General features: G+C 46.0%; 1 protein-coding gene across 1 annotated transcript in view; it reads right to left on the bottom strand.

The window, feature by feature from the left end:
- GALNT17 (polypeptide N-acetylgalactosaminyltransferase 17) overlaps window positions 1–18955 on the bottom strand; it is a 173030-nt gene that overhangs the window by 85834 nt on the left and 68241 nt on the right. Inside the window, exon 5 of the mRNA XM_026050169.1 lies at window positions 17790–17987. Coding sequence (XP_025905954.1) covers window positions 17790–17987 — 198 coding nt within the window. The remainder of the gene's footprint in view (window positions 1–17789; window positions 17988–18955) is intronic.

The raw sequence follows: 18955 nt of genomic DNA, 5'->3' as shown, positions 1-18955 counted from the left end.
GAGCACAGACATTTCTGTGCCACTGTTCAGAAAAAAAAAAAAAAAAAAAAAAAAAAAAAAAATACCCCTGGGTGTTTCATCCAATTTCAAAATAAGTGATGTGTTAGGTCACACAACAGTGAGCAATTTCATTCCTAATTAAAGGGTAAGATCAAACAACAACTCCGTATCACTTGGCGTATTGCAAGTAACTTGCAGAGGAACATGGACATTTCTGCAACTGCAAGAAGCTCCCCGCTGCGCCCGAACCTGCCAGGGATATCTGAGATTTCCTTTATAGGCTGAACAAAGACAACACAGCCTGACGGAAGAAACACAAGCAGAAAGCAAATGAGCTGCCAAAATACTGAAAAGGCGAAAATGSAGGGAAATCTTGATGTCCTGCACAGAGAAGGATGGGAGAGCACATGGAAAGGCACACCCMAAACCAGGAGAGCAAAGAGCAGCCAGAGACAGAGATCTTTCCGGGCAAAGCCCACGTCTACAAGCAAGCAGGAGGGCACCCAATTTGCAAGCAAGGCCCTCAGTTTTCCCAGCCATGTGCGCTACAGTGGCCAGCGTGAATCTGCGTGAACCCACCATGGGGGCACGACCAGAGGAGGACATTGTGGGCACAGACAGGTGGCCATGGATCTCCAGGGCTTCAGGTCCTCACGAGCACCTCGGTGAGCCCCACTTGTGCCGCCTCCAAGGGAGGGAAAAACCACACGGTGCCTGAGAGAGCAGGAGACGGAGGAAGAAGGAGATGGATCGTGCGGCAGATGGAAGCTATAAAGCTCCGTCTCCACCGCCCTTGCAGCTCCCTTCTCCCAGCACGGCAGCCACAACGCACAACGTTTGCCTCCTGAGCTGTCCCTGCCTGGTCTCCGATTCGTGCTTAACACTTAAAATACATTTTTTCCCCTTAATTCACGGTCTTCTCGGCTTCCCCTGGAAATGGAGCCGCGACACGAGCCGCTCAACGCGCGGCGCCTCCGACACCGGTTGCATTTCCATGGTAACTCTCCCTCCGCTCTCCCCAACTTATAGATCCCCGTTCCCTGCGGAATTTGGGTGCGGGTGCCTCACTGCACCACAGCCGAACGAGCGCGCACCTGAGTTGACTTCTATTTCGCAAAACTGCCTAAGAAATTAAATCTCACCGTTTCCTGCTCTTCCCAGGGTCATTACGCGCAGCGCGGTGTCATTACTTGCTGGCATTTTGCATCAGTGCATAATGATCCCATATCAGATAATGTTAAGATGCAAAAACCACTCAAAACACCAGACAGCAATTTTCTGCTCAGTTTCCCAATTTAACCTGAACCGATACTACATTGTAAGTTTGGATGAGGTTCAGGGACTACTCTAATTATCACAGCGTCTTGGGCAGCCACAGTCGCTTACATCCTGCCTTTTTGATACGGGCCTTGGTAGCACAATTAAGAGGCCAAAGAGATGACTCGTTTCCCAAATTTATCCTAATGAACAGCCAGAGACCCTGATTTCAACCYCCTTTCCTTTTATTAGGCTCCTGCCTCCAGCCCAGCTCAGCCTTGAACTCTAATGAAATCCATTATGTTTTATAGTTATCCGCTTCAACTATACACGTGCTCAGGGATTTAACCTCCCTCCTCTTCCAAGGATAAAACACAGTTTGACCCAAAATGCACCTGGCAGGGCCACGTAACYCCCATCTCTCCGTGATTCCTGCAAATTTTAAGTTGGCAAGCTAAATACAAAGTCTTGGACCCCCTGGGCATTATCCTTCTCACAGCAGTGCCCTTGCTCAGAAGCCAAGCAGCGTCCTACGCCACACACACAGAATGGCATCAAGCAGTGCAGGCAGATGCACCAGATAGCTGTGGTTTTAGCCAAAAAGTCCAAGGCAGGTTCTTTGCTACAGCATGTTGAAGGCACGGATGTCCAAGTTTCCAACGGCAGCACCCAGTGCAGCAGGTAGCCAGGTCCACATGCACACATGCAGGGGATCTCCTTCCACACATGGTGCCGAGAACTGCACCCGAAGAGCAGCTGAGGGCTGGSGTTAGGTGGTCAGGTCTCTCCACTCCCCATTACTTCCTCCACCTCCTCTCCAGCTATGCATCAGCTCATCAAAGGGCTGCAGTGCAATCCTGTAGCCCTGTGTGCTGAGCAGGCACACACCAAACCCTGCTGCTCAAAAGGAGACTGATTTGAACCTGAAGCATTTAAATTAACAACCTGCACTGTGTCCAATAAAAACATCAGCCAGTGATTTCCTAAAGGCATTTCTGAAGCATGTTTTCCTCTTTGGAGAGCCACTGGAAAGAGCTGGCTTTGGCAAAATGGTCAAATGAAAGATGATGGTGGCTGCGGCCTGGCACACGCTAAGATAACACAGTCGTTTGCAGCAGAATGATTTAACTTCTTACTTGGCCTTCATCTAAACTCGGCTGGTGGCCATTCCTGGATTGGCAATAATCCCTTTTATTGGATACCTGCAGATAGTCACTTTGGTGCTTTTAGCCCAGTCTACAAAAACCCCAAACCACAGCTAGGATTTTGCAGAAATGAAGCTGAAGAAAAATTGATGACATAAAGCAAGGATGTGCCAGTCTAACTAAGGTGCTTTGCCTGCTTTTCAGGTGCCCTCTGAGATGCACCTTACTTCTCAGTTCAGAATCTTCTCCTCCACRATCAGAGAAGATGGGAAAAGTCAGCAACAGATGGGAAAAATCCATGATGCTCTTCTGGCATAGGCACTCCAGTGAGACAACACATGGCTTGGGCTGAGCACAGCTAGAACTACGAGCTGAGCGGGCACGAGGCCGTGTTCTGTCATTCATCAGACACGAGGCCACTTCTCATCTGAAAATCTGAAATGCAAATGCCTTCATCGCAAGCTCAGTCAAGTGCCAAATCACACTTGTTCAAATTTTAAGAGCTAACCTCTCTCATACACCAACTCCTAGAGAACAGAAGTCTTGGGAAAAGGAAAGGGAAAAAAAATTTTTTTTTTGGCTTGTGGGAAGGTGGAGGAACAGAAAACTACAAGCACAAGCGTGCTCAATATGTTGCTACTCCAGATAGTCAGCTGGGACAGGGAAAATTTCAGTGAAAGTTTCATTTGGAAACCAGCAGAGCACAGTTGGATCTAGAGCTTTGCTGGCCATGGTGTGTGTCCACACCATGGCATTAGACTCATCTGCTGCATTTTGCTTTCATCCCTTCCTTGTGTTTGATGAATCATAGATCAGAAGAGCTCTAACCAAAGGGTCTAAAACATACCCCAGAACACTCAAGAGTGACCTACAGCTGCTTTGGCATCACATTTGGTCAACACTCAAAGCAGCAGACTCAACGGGGTTGTGTCTTGCTGCCAGTCGGGCTCTCAGAAAATAAATCAATCAATTAATTAAAAGGAAACAAACAGCCYGAAGCAAGTTTGGTGGCAACTGCTACAGTGCCACCAGAATTTATTTTTTGAAGAAGAGACACCTTTTTGGCAAGAAGAATGAGTGCACACACTTTCATCTCTGCTATGCAGGAATCCTCTTGGGTGTTGCTTCAGGAATGGAAAGCAAGGCTGACGCACACACCRTTTCATGCCACCAAAGGTGGGGTCCAAGGCCTTATTCGATTTTTGCTTCATCATTGCAAATTGCCTACAATAAACTGTTTTCCCATAAAATAAACGGTTTCAGCATGGTACTCATTGACACACAGCAAATTAAGACACATTATAAAAGTAATTTATGCACCCTCTTGGCCGCAGCGCTAATGGAATAAGGCTCCCTATACACACAGCGGGAAAGCATTTGCAGATGTCTGATCTGAGTTTCGCTAGACAGTGTCAGAAGCAACTGAAAAGTTTTTCTCTCTCTTTTTTTGGCAAAGAAAGTCTTCATCTAGAGAGAGATGTGCACACGACAAAGCTTATTTGAGAGAGATTTGAAAGCTGGGATGAGGGGGAGGGAGAAGCCATTAAAAATTCCACCCCTGTAGAATCACAGCACTTTCATTTTCTTAATATTTGGGGCGGGAGGTAGAAATGAGCTCCAGCTCTTTTTATTAAGACCCGCTATATTGTTCTTGCTTTCTCTGAAAAATTTCACAGGAGAGAATGAATTCCCAAGCAGCTTTAATTTTAATTGATTCATATTCTGTCTAGTGAGGTCATGCATGTTTAATTATCATCATCCTCATTACAGATGGAAAAATAAACTTCCTCTGATGTTGCTAGGCTAATTATCATCTCATTTGTTTAGCAATGGCATCCAGACAACTGATCAAGATTACAGCAAACAAATAGCAAAAAGACCTGTTCAAAAGCCACTACAAGCAGCGGCCAGCGTTCAGCAAAGTACTTGGCCACGCAGCTCACATTCAGCACTATTTAAATCCTCCTATTTAAACTGGTCTAGGTCGGAGCATGCTCAAGTACTCTGCCACATTGAACTTTCAATAGATGGAAGAGAAATGGGAGGAAAAAAGAAAGAGAAATATAGCTCCACGTTCATTTTACCGATGGAAATGGAGGTGCTGAGCAATTAAAGATGAGTGTTTCAAAGGGACATAWTGTTCCTGAAATGTAAGACCAGCGGAAATGCCAAATGAGGTCCCTTGCATTAGACTGATCTTGAAGCATCAGATGTGTATTGTGCAAATCCCTTTAGGCACTGTCATCAGGCACCTTGGTACCTCTGGCTTGCTTTTTGTTTTCTTTTTCTGTGCAAAGAGAATAGGTAAACTTGATGTCGATCTCTGCTCCAAGCAAGCACAATTCTTTTATATCCAAATAAACGGTGGCATCTAGGAGTGCAGTTATAGCACATTAGCGCAACGATGCGCATGACCCAAAACAAGAACACGAGGACCAGGAGACTTCTCTCCAAAGCAGTGGGGTGTACATATCTTTGAAATGGTTATTAGACTCACTTAAGTACAAAATTAAGCCAAGAATAGGAGGAAAGACCGATGGAATTAGAAGCTGATCTCCCGATCCAAGTCTACCCTTAGCTTGCTGTACTGCCRTCTGGTTTTGTACCTACTTTTAATTTAGTAATGCTCTGGTGATTTATTTCTATGGTAAAGTCCATTTTGCAAAAGTAGAAAAATAAACTATGGTCTGAAAAGAAAGCGCTCTCCTAGAGTTAAAAATGAGTCTATTTTACCMGACATGCAGGATTTTCTTGACAAAGCTAATCATAAATCAGGGACAAAAGGACTGCTCATAGGGAAAAAAAAAAAACAGTCATACTACATTGTCTTTCARTGAGGCTATTTCTTGCTAAAATGGAAAATGTGCCTCTACTGCACAGCCCTGATAACTAATAGATGTGCAAAGCTCCTTGGTTTAGGTCAAGATCTCCCTAGAACACAGGATGAAACAGCATCTTGCCACAYGCGACATTCAGAGTCCTTTCTGATCATGCCTTTGGGGTCCCAGATGATGCTGGAGGGAGCATCAGTTTGGTGCCACAAGCCAGCAGAATTATTAATCCTTTATTATACTTGACTTCATGAATGCCCAAGTGATTTTCCTTGGCAATAACTAAGTGKGCCCATCCCAAAAATCAGCTGGAGCAATCAGTTCTGGCTTGCAGCAAACCAGCCATCTGCTTCCCCAATCTCCTCATTTCTGTTCCAAGAGTAACTGGAATTTCTCATTTCCTTCCACTGTCTGCTTTATTTTTAGACCATCTTTCAATCAGAGCTCCAATCTCCATCATTAAATAATATTGCATATTGTGTGCTTCTCTCTGCTTACAACTGCTGCAATATTATACCGGAAACTTTAATTTTTGTTGTCCAATGGGCAGAAGAGAGCGTTACAATACGAAGAAAATAAAATAGCTCTTAAAATAGACACAACTACACCATTCACTCAGATAACAGGGAAAAAAAARAAACCTTCATCAAACCTTTTGATGGGAAAGAACAAATAAGTTTTTCTCCCGGAAACTCATGACTGTCCAAGCGCAAACATGAACATACAAGCAGAAAGGATAAAACCCAGTGCTGAAGCAATTTCTTCCCTCTCTATATTTCTAGTCTACCTCAGAGATGATATCTACGCTGCTATCAGCTGAACCAAAAAGATAAGATTCAGAAGTGGGTTGATAGCACGTTGGTTAGCAAGTGTTCACATCTTTTTCCTTCACCCAAATGGAAGGAAGGAACTGAATTAACACATCCCAAGTCTTCACAAAAAGTTGCAGCTATACTGAGAAGAAAGAAAAGAATTCAGGGAAGATTCATGCTTCATTTTAAATCAAATTAATGCCCACTTTGCACGCTAATGTAATTAAAGCTATAATGGTGCCAGTTACTCTTACATGACCAACCATTTGATCTTTCTGTAAAATTAAAAGCCGTGCAGGAACGTGCGAGCTTTAATGTGTCCATTCTGCTGCACGAATTACTTTCTCCAAACAAACTTGGATCAAATTCTGTCTCATTCTCCCTTCCAATGCAACACAGACTATTGAAAAAGGACCAGGGAGCTTGCACAACTGCCTCTACAATTGAGAAAAACATAAATGATCTACATCTCCAAGCCCTATCTATCTCATTGCAAACTTTTATTTCTGCCTCTTCTTGGCCCCAAGTGTTCCTGATGTCTTTCTAGTGGTGTAAGCCACGGGTTTCAAACCACAAATGGTAACTACTCTAGCATTCGCAGTGTTCCAGCTCCTGTTTTTCTCTTCAAAAAGCTCTTTTTTGAGAGGAATTAAAGATACTGCTGCCTGGCGCACAGCCTTAGCAGACTTCTCACATTTAAAGAAAAAAATCTGTCATTATAATAGCAAGAAAAAAAAAAAATCTTTCCCCTAAAGAGAAGCCAGAAACGTTAAATCACATGGTCATTAAATCCCACGTGGAAAATGTATTTGCAGAGAATCTCTGCACAGCTCTCAGAAACCTGTCAGACATCCTTTTCTCCCTGGGCTGGTCTTGACAAGAACATCTACACTAAAYGGGGAGCGAGAAGGCAGGCAATTATAAGGTGCACATTTGTGAAAATGATTGATGGCTTTTCTAATTGCAAGGAAAAACAGAGTGGCGGCAGCAACGGTAACAGAAGGGACCATTACCGTCTACTGACACTAGTCTAACACTCAGTGGAGAAAAGCGCTTGTGCAAAACATCCAGGAGCAGTGACTTTGTGAAGAATTTACAAAGACTAAGCACGTCCCTGTCTGAGGGGAGCAAAGAACTTCTCTGGAGGGGTTCTGGATACAGACCATGGAGACGTCCACTCCTGTCCTCTGCTGACAGTGGCTGCCAGGAACCCCGGCCGAGCTGCAGAAACCTTCCTGTTCCGGCCAGTTCTCCCATTGGGAAGGCCCAGTTGGCTAGAAATAAAAAAACTTTAGAGCTCTTACAGCACCAAGCAAAGCCACTGACAGGTGTTTGCTTAAGTGTATATAATTTTTTCTTTCTTTCCTGGAATGTTTTTTTCCTGAGGGAAACCACAGTGAGAAATGGGAGGGAAGTTCAAGAAACACCACCCCATGCCATAATTCCCGTCCCAGACTCGCTCGAAGACAAGAGCGAAAGAAGGGATGGATAACAGAGCTACACAATCCCAAAGAGAAGAAAGAAGGGACAAAAACCCATGCAAAGAAAAGATCAGCGAGTCCATCTCCGTCCACGGCCAGCTTAGCTCTTACCTGCCCACCCCAACTCACCGCACTCCCTTCAGGCAACARCACGAAGGGCTTCACTTCCACTAGGGCAGCTTGCAAGGAGCCCAGATGCTAAGGAACCATGCAAGGTGTGCAGCCTCTCAGGGGACATTTGGCCACCCCAGGGCACAGGCTGCGAGGCAGATGCAGAAGTGCTGCCCCAGGCAGGCAAGCTTGGTACAGAATCCAGTCCCAGGCCCACCCTCCTGACAGGCAATGTCTTTGCTTCATCATAGCAGGCTTGAACTAGTCCCTAATCCCCCCTCCAAGAGGGGTGGATCCATTCAGGAGTTAATCAGAGCAAAGCAAGCGCCGGTTAGATCAAACCAAGAACAAACACAGCCTGGCTGCTCCTTAGCAAGTACCTGCGCTACTTCTAAGGCAGTGAGGGACGACAAGGCAACGAGGATCTAAGGAAGGCGTTCATTAAACAGCCAAGGCGTCTAGCACAGAAAAACTAGGCTTCCTTACCAGTTGGTGTCAAGGAAGAATTCAAGCAGGGAGCTCACCAGAGCAAAAATTCCATCCCCTCTTTTCCATGGAAGTGTTTTCTGCTCTCCCTGGCTCACCTGGGGAAGGCCAGGGACTGCTGTCCTACCCAAGCAGAGCCACCCATCTTGGCTGAGCCCCAAAGCGAAGTGCCACCGCAAAACCTACCTGGCAACGTTAGCCTTGACCTCCCCAGAGAGGCTGAAGAAGCCCAGTAGAAACACAAAATGCTAAGAAGGTGCAAAGTTTTCAACAAAGGGTTAAAATCAGCTCAACAGAGACCCAAGTAGGCAACACCAGCCCCAATGTGAGGAACTAGCAAGTTGCTCTTCCACAGCTTCTAATGCCTGAGGATTTCTAAGCCCTGCACATGGTGATGAAAACCCAGAGGCTGCTCAGGRCAGTGGCTGCTCCCGGCCTTGCTCACCACCCACATGGGCTCCAGGTACCTACAGGAACCCCAGAGGGGCTACATGAGCATGCCAAGCTTGACTGCAGCCTTGGGCTCCRAGCAGGCAAATCACCCGCTTGGCACACCAGCCCCCAGACACACTCTGCCCATCAAGTACCTGATGGGCAAGCGTCCTGCTCGCACCCAGGTGCATGCACTTTACAAGCATAGCACTAGTATTTACAGATTTAACCTCAAGAAGATTTAATTTAGACTATTCAGCACACASCAGCAGTTGAGCGCCCTGGGCAAGGCTAGAGCAGGAGCCTATAAAAGCCTCCAACATTCCCAAGCGGAGGCAGCTTGGAGCTYTCAGGCATCAAACACTTAATGCCCCAACTGATGGATATGAAAAGAAGTATATATTTTTCCTTTAATTTAAACGATGCCTATTTATGCACCACCAACTGAAAAGGACAGCGAATTAAAGTGCACATGAAAGAAAACCATAGCCCTCAGCACCAGCTCTCAAATCCTCTTTTAAGTCTGCTTGATGAAGGGCGTCTGTATTTTGTCACCAAGTGCAATCGAATCGATTATCACCTCCTGGTTTTGAACATCCACCTCCAAAGTCATTACACACTTGCTTCTTAATAGGAATAGATTGGTTTGGGCCAATAAATCACTTGCGTGCCATCTGCCAAAGAAAGAAATTCAAAGGCCCACATTTCCCCTTGGTTTAGGCTTTGAAAATAAAAGGCGTTGGTCGAATCCACCGGCTGAGGCTTCCTCCTAGGGAACAGCCCACAGAAAAGGCTCTGTTTGGCCTTCACTTGCCAACTCACTTCATGGACTCCTTTGAAACAAGCCGGGACGAGCGCTCTGCACGTTGCTGCTACCCCAGATAGTTTTGTTTTTATTCTTAAGATCACTCCAGTGAAAGCWGGCTGACAGAAGCCTCATTTTACTAGCAATTGTTAAATAATTCAATCCCCAACTTCTCTATCTAATACCATTGGAGGAGGGAAAAAAATTGCAAATTGAAGGCCAAATCCTGTTTATTCTTTCTTTTTCTAAAGCAATTTTGACATCAATAAAGACTAGTTTTGTGACAAGGGCTCAGATTATAACTTTTGTCAGTACAAGCTTTTTTGTTGAGGCTGTTGCTGTGTTTAATCAGAAGAAGCTTATTTATTTATTTATTATCAAAATGGTCTTAYTATGTAAAACTTCAAAATACAGAGGCCGATTCTTCCTGTAGAGCAAGTTCCTTTATAGAAAGGAATTATATAAGCATTTTATCCCAATAAACTACGACACCTTTTAGGAAAGTGGATTTGCTCTCTGCACTCCCCATTAGCCTCGTGCAGGTGCAAGGCCTGCGCTTAACCCTTTCTGGCCCCATTTTACAGGTTCTTTCTGAAAAGTCCTTGCTGCTCAAAGGGAGACTTGGAAGATTTAGGCGCAAGAGGCCAGGAGTTCAGCAAAGAGCAGCGTTCTCACAGAATCAAGTGCACACTTGCAGCTCATCACCTAAGATGCCCATAAATGTTGTCTTTTTGATGGTCACTTGGCCAAACATGCCATGCGTGAGACTGTTCCAACCACAACACTTTGACGTTTGRGATGACAATGTTTTAAAGGATGCGCCAAAGCTGTAGAAGCACTGATCTTCCCAAAGTTTTCCTCCAATTTATAAAGAAAAACAAAACAAAACAAACCCATAGCCTTGTAGGACCTACTCCCAAGACTTGGTGGTTGGTGGGAATCCTTCCCCTGATTTCAGCAGGGCCTCACAGCTCTCAGATGAAGCCAACACTCACAAGGGCAGTCTTATAGAAATGGAAAAACCTTTTCAAACAGGACGCAGCACAATGCACTCATGGACATGGTTAGGTATCATCTGGGCTTCCATTAACAACCTACATGGGTTCAGATCTCAGATCTCTCCCAACCTTTACAGTTCCTCAGGAAATGACACGAGTCTTGCTAACCAGAGACTGCACAAGCTTCACTCGTGCTTTGCATTAAATTATGTAGCATTAAAACTACCAGATGTAGCGTTCATCATAAAAATGCACGACACAGGCAATCCGAGCTTTGAACTGTCCAAAGTCCACAGCACATTTTTTATACCCCAGGGAATTGCTATGAAGCCTAGGAGCTTAAAAGCAGCCCTCTAGCGAGCAAAAGCCACTTTGTGTAACTACTCGGGGTTGACTTCTCCTTGATACAAAGTCACATTTAAAATTAAAATAAGGAAAGTCAATTAAATGTTCTTCCTTTGTGCCTCAAATTGTTCCCGCAAAACTCTGGATTAAAAGGCAAACTCTAACTGTGAGAACCGCCAAGGTTCCTTGCAAAGCACTTTTGAAGCTGGTAAAACACTAATGGATGCAATTTAATCCAGAGACGGGTGATACATTTAGTGAAAGGCTCTGAACTGAAGCTTTCCCAAGGTCTGAGCCCAAACRAGGCCACCTCAGATCAAATATGGGCGAAAAATAATCCCTTCATTTCCTTTGTTACTCSGGTAACAAAGAGGCCTCTACGCTGACTTCAGCGGTCAGGAGTGACCAAACTTCAGTTTTGAGGCCACCGTACGCGGGAGTATCCGTCCCCAGCAGTCACCCTAAGGATGACTTGGTCTCGAGAGGGTCAGAAGCCTACAAGGGAAGGTGCTTTGGCCATGAATGCAAAACAAGAAGAGGAGATGCTTTTTGTCCTGGAAGCACCAACAAAATCAGCCCTGGCACAGTGYACCCACCTTGTTCCCATGCGAGAGCTCTTCCCGTTGAGCTCCATAAACSTTCAGCAGTTGTAGTGACAGTCACACACCTACAGTCCCTGTAAGGCAACACCTGCACAGAACATCGTTCCAGGCAAGCCAGGGGAGGCTTCCACTGCAGCTCCGTGTCTGGCACCTATGGAAATCAGCCTTCCCTTTGCCTCTGGGAGCAGCCGAGCCAGAAAGGCCAGAGCGTCCTACTACTCTGTACAGAAACGGGAGTCACGCTGCTGATCATAGGCTCCGATTCAAACCAGGAAGTGCTYGTTTTTAAAATGTTCAGTAGTAAATAACCCTTGAAATGCTGCCCAGTCCTCACAATGTCATCTACTTTTAATGGCCTGCAATGTCTTGGAGTTGCCGGATGCCTTTGGATACAAGCACCGCACTGAAAGCAGGAATAACAGTGAAAATATTTATAATGGTTCAAGCTTGTCCACAGCTTTCAACCAAGGGTTTGACAGAGGGACACRACAGGCTAGTGGGTACAAAAGTGAGGGTGCAAAAGGCAAAAAAAAAAAAGTTGTCCTCCACCTGAAGGTTCATTTGCATCAATACTGCAAGACACTAGATGTCATTTGAGACGATTTCTTTAGTTCTAAGGTCATTTAAAGGTTTGAGCACAGACTGGGCTGCAACCGTTGCAAAAGTTCTCACAGAGGGAAGAATCCATCAGTAAGTGAAAATTAAAAGGTTTTGTTTTCTTTGAAAGCTGTAACACGATGGCCACTGCTGGAAGCGTTGGGAAGAAATGAGGTCTGGCAACGCAGCCTCTGACGGACTGAACCAACCCAACCCGCGGCCGGCCGCGGGGCATCGTCCTACCTAACACCGCAGCTTGTGTCACAAGGAAGGAGCCCCATCTCCAAAAYGATCCTCCCTTCTCTGCGTTTCACCTGCCCCCCAGGCAAATGCATCCGCACCCAGGGCAAAAAAAGAGGTGGCTGACTTGCTCTGACACCGTGTTGTTCAGATAGCTAATGTGTCTAAAAGAATAATGAACATTATAATAATAAAAGAGACATAATGGGATGTCTACAAATAAATCCTTCTGGCCTCTCTGTGAAGGAAACWGAGAGCAACAGAAGCGGGAGACGCTGCCAGCATTTGCAGTCTAGGAATTGGGCAATAATTATAAAGAGTGCAAAAATGTCACTAAGCAATAGCATRGGGCACCTTTTTGCAGCTCGCGTGTTATATTTAATAACCTCAAAATCCTCTTTATTTTTTTCCTCCCCCTATCTTGACCTTGGCAACATTTATACAAGAGGGATAAGGGTTCTCTCTTTCATAAGTGTGTTGTGAGAGCAAATTCATTAGTATTTGCGAGGCTGAGATAACAGGTAATTGGCTGAGTTAATTCAAATTATTTTCATCTTTAGAAAGAAATCCAMCAGCCTTTCTATTCTTTTACAAACCATAACTCTCAAAAGCTATTTCCTACTCGCAGTGAACTTAATACTAATTAAATGAGCCTTTGTCTTCCAAAATCATTAAAGATTAAGTCTACGTAAAACAGCTGCAACAAAACCCCATCCAAAGTCCAATTTAACCTGCTCGCTGGTTCACAGCTGGCGCTCTGCTCACTGCRTGCTTGGAAAAAGGACCATTTGTCACCTCCAAGCCACCCTAGGTCTTCACCTTCAGCCCTGACGCACAAAGGAGCATTTTGCAACTACCTGAAGTTGCTCAGCATCCTTTTGGATTGACCCGATCCATTCAGCTGAGTATGGAAAAACACCAGAGAGACCAGGAAGTCTTTTTATGGCTATTTGGGAGCAATGGGGTCCCAACACTGCCATGGACCCACCAACAAGCAGCAGCGATTGAAGCGYCTCAGCTCTCTGGAGGGTTATGTGACATGCAGTCACCGGGACAGCACGGTGACCCCAAGCTCCACGCTCAGTAATTGAGCCTCTTCCTCAAGGCTGCTCAAGATGCACTATCTGMTCGCTCGGCTTCTTGAAGAGGGACAGATTCAAGGCTGCATTTAATTGTTTTCACCAGTCTCAGCCACGGAGCTGTCGATATCTTCCATATGTAATTATAAATCACAAGCCTTGCAAGGGAAACACGACCAGCAAGCCTGGCCCTAAATCCTCCAGATAGCAGCAGTTTCTCCAAAGCTGCTTTTTGACATAATCTCACGCRGTGTGAACCTGAGGAGCCAGGCAGAGGACAGCAGGGGCACTGGGACTAGCAGCGCCTTTGTGCTGCAGCAGCATAGGGGACCATACACMAAGAACCCCAAAAAGAAAAATAAATTAGTAACATGCCTTTCCAGTTGTGAAAGGAATCATTCCTCAAGGCAGATTCAAGCTCCATTTCCAGATAACCTGCATTTGCACTGCATTTCCAAAGGATTTTATTTATTTATTTCCTGCAGGACACAGAAAGTATCAGCTTTTCTGGATTCTCAGYAAACTCATCCAGGGTATATGATTAATAACAAAGGACTGGATAAATCCTGCCTACATCTGCTAACACCAAGGACGTCCAGGTATCCTGGCACATGTCTATGCTATCTGGACTAGGCAATCAGAACCACCACATGGGAGTACATTTTATGAAGTTAAGGATTTATATGATGAATGTTTCTTACATCACTTACCGCCTTCCCCTTCTGGGACTTTAATTTAGGTATGATGTGTTGCACGGCAATTGCAATTTTATCTTCTGGGAAGAGCAAGTCAGCGACTCCTAAGCCTGCCAAGGGAAGACCATTTCCAAAGCACCTGCATGCATCTCAGTGCTACGAACAAGTATATCTTTGTGCATCAAATTTGTTAATGTTAATGGGAAAAGCAGGAAAGATGACATTTTCTGRAACCCCTGCGTTACTCCAGCATCCATCCTAGTCATTAAGGCAGACCGTTTCCTTGTGGGGATATTACTGGATAAAAAGGGAGCCTGGAGCCAGTTTGAGACTAGGCCATATTTTAGAGGCGCTTCAAGGCATCGGATCTCTTTGCCTGGATAATTATGTCTTGTGAATTATCCATGAGGGAAAAGCGTCTCCAAACGTATTCCCACAGCTGGCTGTCTCCAGTCTCTGCAGCCGAATAGTTGGTCGGTCCTGATGCACAGCAGCTTGCAAGCACGTTAGAGCATCCCCCACACAGACACCTCTCTGAGCAATGACAGGGACTTTTCTTGGGGCTCTCATAATCCCAATGCACCAACAGCATCARACCAAATGAGGAAGAAACTGCCTTACTTCTCTCCCCATTTTTCATACTAAAAGGTCACTAGAAAACTAATGTACCTTTGTATATTATAACTCAAGAAATTTCCTCTAATTCTATGCATAATTACATGGAGCTCTGCACTAGCATCCCTCTCATGCAAATATTGCCATGAAATGCATACTGCCACAGCCTCATATGACATAAAAAATAACTGCAGTCATTTATTTCTGGTCTGTATCTGGTTATGCAACATAATGGGAAGAGACAGTATTTTTCATTAGCTTTTTGTTGTGGACACTACCCATTTATCTTTCTCATAATCTTTCCCTAGTGCATGTTAACAATGTTATTTTAGTAAGTTGTTTAATTATTTAATATCACTGTGAGGCTACGGTGCCTGCTTGAGAAGATCTTGGAATTTTCCAAAGGCACCACCCTTCCATCCGTGCTCTSTAACCCCCAAATCCCAGCTTCCACACACCACGGCCTGGAGCAGCTGGGTCCACATTACTGACACTGCTGACAGCACGAGCAGATAACTGCACCTCATCCCATGGAACAGCCAGGTCTCCAGGTATCCCCACGTCCTGACTTACTGCTGGTTAATCTCAGCTCAGCAGATGAGCAGGCAGATCCTTGAGACTGTGGTGTCCGCCAGAGCCGATGGGCTTCACGGGACACCAGCCACTCCAACATCACCCCTTGAAATGAGGGGGGACGGGGGCACCACGGCTACTGCAGAGCAGGCTGCCAAACCTCGCTCACCTCCAGCTTGAGGAAATCAGTAGCAGCTTGCAATGGCCTTAATGCAGAAATAAGACTCAATATTCCCTCATACTTTATCATCCATATAGTTTAAAGACCAAAAAAAAAAAAAAAAAGGCAGGATAACAACCTATGACATTTTGCTGAAAAAACAGCCRAATGTGCCACTTCTGTGGCCAACATGTTATTTCTATAGCAGCAGGTCTGACATATGTAAAGCAGCAAACACCTGCTCCAAGCCTAATGCCATTGACCAGCTCAAAGTCAAGCCAGGCAAAAAGAGAGGTACCTGCACCCTGTGCAGGTGTCCAGCAGCCGGGTGACCCCATCWACCCTCCCGGCCTTAGCAGGTGCCTTTGATAACGGCATCCACATCCGGGGAGGCAGGGCCAAAGCCARGACCTCCAATCTGACCCCTCTGCCATGGCTGCATCATCAGAGGCAGCTTTTACCTACCTCTCTTCGTTAATGCCCGAGCTATTAGCACCTTRGAACTGCTTCCTTGCGAGTTCCCTCTACCACATACACCTCTCCTTTAAGTCATACTGGTCCACAACCTATTTCCGAGCAACCGTCAGGTCTCAAAAAAGCAGAACCCAGAAGCAGGCTGCAGAGCAGCCCGTTCTCACCTTGCCCCCATGTCTCGGGACGGGGCCCGGGCTGTTCAGCAGGCCGAGGAGCCCGCGGGCAGGCGCTGGGCGGCGCATCCAGGTGCCAGGCGGCACATCCAGCATCCAGGTGCCGCCAGGAGGGGTGCACAGGGTCCCTCGGCGCCTCCCTCCCGCTGCCTTCGCCCACGCAGGGCCCCACGGCCCCCACGCCAGTTCACAGGGCCCTCTCCCCTGCCTCATCACCAGGWTGTGTCCGATCCGCCTGTGATATCTGCCCCCCGTCCCTTCCTTGGACGTGGCCTCCCTCCTTGTCCTGCCTCTGCAGCTTTGAACACTTGCTCCTTGCTCTTTTTCCTATCTATTATTACCTAATTCCCACTGCTTTAACACATCCACCTCTGCAAGTAAATCACTTGAGTTTTGCCTTTTTCTTTTGCCTTAGCTAAGGTCCTGCACTCACCATCCCCCCTCTTCCCAGCTCTCCTTCCATTGCTCCCCACTCTCCACAGCTCTCTCCCTCCCTTCTCCACTGCTCACTCCTTCCCACTTTGTCACCCTCATCGCCTCTGCTCTGCCATTGAACACCATCTTTTTCTGCAAACGAGTCTGCACTTCCAGATCTGTCTCCACTCTGGCTTACTTCAAGCAAACAAACAAAAAGAACAAAATAAAGTTTCAGAAAGGAGAATACAAGTGAATGTCATGACAGGCATTTAAATGTTTCATTTTAGTGGGTCCAGTTTCATCAGTGCTTCTTATCCGCTGGTTTTTAATGACAGGAAGCTCCTGGAGCCAYGTCTCCACTCACAGCCTTGTGCTCAAAGCTTGCCCATATTTCCCAACTGTTACAGTTCAGTTTAATAAAAGTGCCTTCCTCTCCATGCAATAATTTCCCCAGTGACACATCCACAGGCTGAACAAAGYTCCTCCCAGGGACCATCCACTTTCCTGATCCTCCATAGGATCCAGTCTGTCCGCAGGGAAATCACACTGCCCAGGGCTTTGCCACTGCARCCACGCTGCTCACACACAACTCAGGTTTTTCCTCTGCTCCGCTTCACCTCCGAAYACCCCAGGCGTCAATCCCCTCCTTTAACAACCCTGGCATTTGCTTAGAAATGACTGTCTCTCTCTCAAAGGCTTGAGGCCTGGCCAGCATAAACCATCCCTTCCTGCACTAACAGCTCTACGGGACACCTGGAACAAGGAAGCAAAGCTAGGAGAAATTAAAAAAAAAAAAAAAAAAAAAAAAAAGCTGCTGTATAAATGCAAATAGATCCAGCATCAGCTCCCAGGGATTAAATTGTTGACCAAAGTGCAGGTATTTGGATTTCAATCAGGTATACATTTGTACAGCTGCATCTGTTACACGCCTTGGAACAAGTTTTCCCCATATTAATCAAGCTAAGGGTAATATATTCCATTTCTGGCTGGCTCTGGTGGTCACTTTGTTATTAGGGGCTATCAAGAGAACATAATTGGACTCCTCACATGAAGCAAATCCAGTTCTCCACCTACACCGTGATATTTCTCCACTTATGCTCTATTAAAACCAGCCCATCCTGTGCCTAAAGTCCATAAGGGAATAAAGATGCAGAGCTCGCTGACCACATAAGCCCAAGCATCAGAATAAGTTATTTTGTTTTTACAGCAAGTCTCATCTGAGAAGGCCCAGCAGCTTACCTTTTAAATACACACATTAATTTGTTACAAGAGAATCAGCACCTCGTTTCTAACGATCTGCAAAAATTTAGCTCCACAAGCAGAGCAACTTTGCCATACGCAGTTGAACACACGGTTGCACAGTTCTACGTAATTGCTGCTTCTCCCTAATATTTTCTGCACGGTACCAAATCCGCTCGCCATCCCAAGCCCCAACGTGGCCCTTGAGGCCTCGCACCCTACCTGATGGGCAGCGAGGGGTCGCCGGCGTCCCACCAGTCCTTGGGCGGGCTGATGTACATGCACCACAGCTCCCAGCTGTACCCGTGGGCCGAGTTCTCGTAGCGCTGCACCTCGAAGTTGTCCTGCTTGATGTTGTCTATGGAGGGGAGAATGACCCTGCGGCGGTTCTCCTGAATGCGCGAGAGCACCGGCTCAGCCCTAGGGGCAAAGGGAAGCAGAGGGCAGGAAGGGGCCGTTAGTTTCTCCTGAAATGCACGCACAGATGCAGCAAGAGGCTGCTGTGCTGCTGCCTCATGAGATTTCCCACCTGGACCCATCATGGATGGAGCTACGGCCGGCTAGTCTACAGGGACAGACACAGTATTTAGAGCTGAAATAGCCACAACGCCATTTATCTGGAGAGAGCTTTATGGCTCTCCTGCAATTGACTTTTCCTATGCAAAATTCGAGGACCAGCTGAGACCATCAGTGCAAGCACAGACGTATTTTCCACAAACTCAGACCTTAACCTATGGAAATGAATGAAAACCTCCAAAGCTGTAAACTACCTTTTCCTGCAGAGTTAGCACTCCCTGTTTTCACTAGTTTGCTGGCTTTAAAAGCACCATTAAATATTAATTCCTTATTATTAGCTTTTTAATTCAAAATAAACATCCATGGTTTCACGCTGAGCTTTCCTGAGATCTTTATGAAGATAACAAAAAAAATACGACAGTATAATAACTAAGGGCCAATCCTGTAGCGTGGACTGACTACACAGCCAGGCACAGAGAAGGTACCTGGTGACTCCTTCCTTTCAAGAGCTTTGGACCATCGAACGAAAAAGGCAGGCAGGAGGCTCAAAGATATACAAAAAGAGTCAGCCCTTTACATGGCTGGCAGTTCAGCTGGGAAGCTCCTCACCAAAGGATGCTGTGGATGTCAAAAGTTTACGCAAGCTCAAGGGGAGATAAAAGCTCACAGTGAATACAAGAAGGGTTGTTGAGTACTTAGAAGCCAAGACTCTCTCACATCTGCAAATAGTTGGAGGCTGGTAGAGTACTCCAAAGTATCATACATCCTACTCCTGCTCTTATACATTTCCTAGGGTTTTAGATGTTGATTGTGATATAACAGCAGGCTACTTAAGCCCTTGGCTTGCCACAGCATGGCTGCTCTTTGGGTAC

The sequence above is a fragment of the Nothoprocta perdicaria genome, unplaced genomic scaffold (assembly GCF_003342845.1).
Source record: "Nothoprocta perdicaria isolate Ctin4 unplaced genomic scaffold, notPer1 scaffold_66, whole genome shotgun sequence".
Classification (NCBI taxonomy): Eukaryota; Metazoa; Chordata; class Aves; order Tinamiformes; family Tinamidae; genus Nothoprocta; species Nothoprocta perdicaria.
This window is presented reverse-complemented; position numbering and strand designations above follow the sequence as displayed.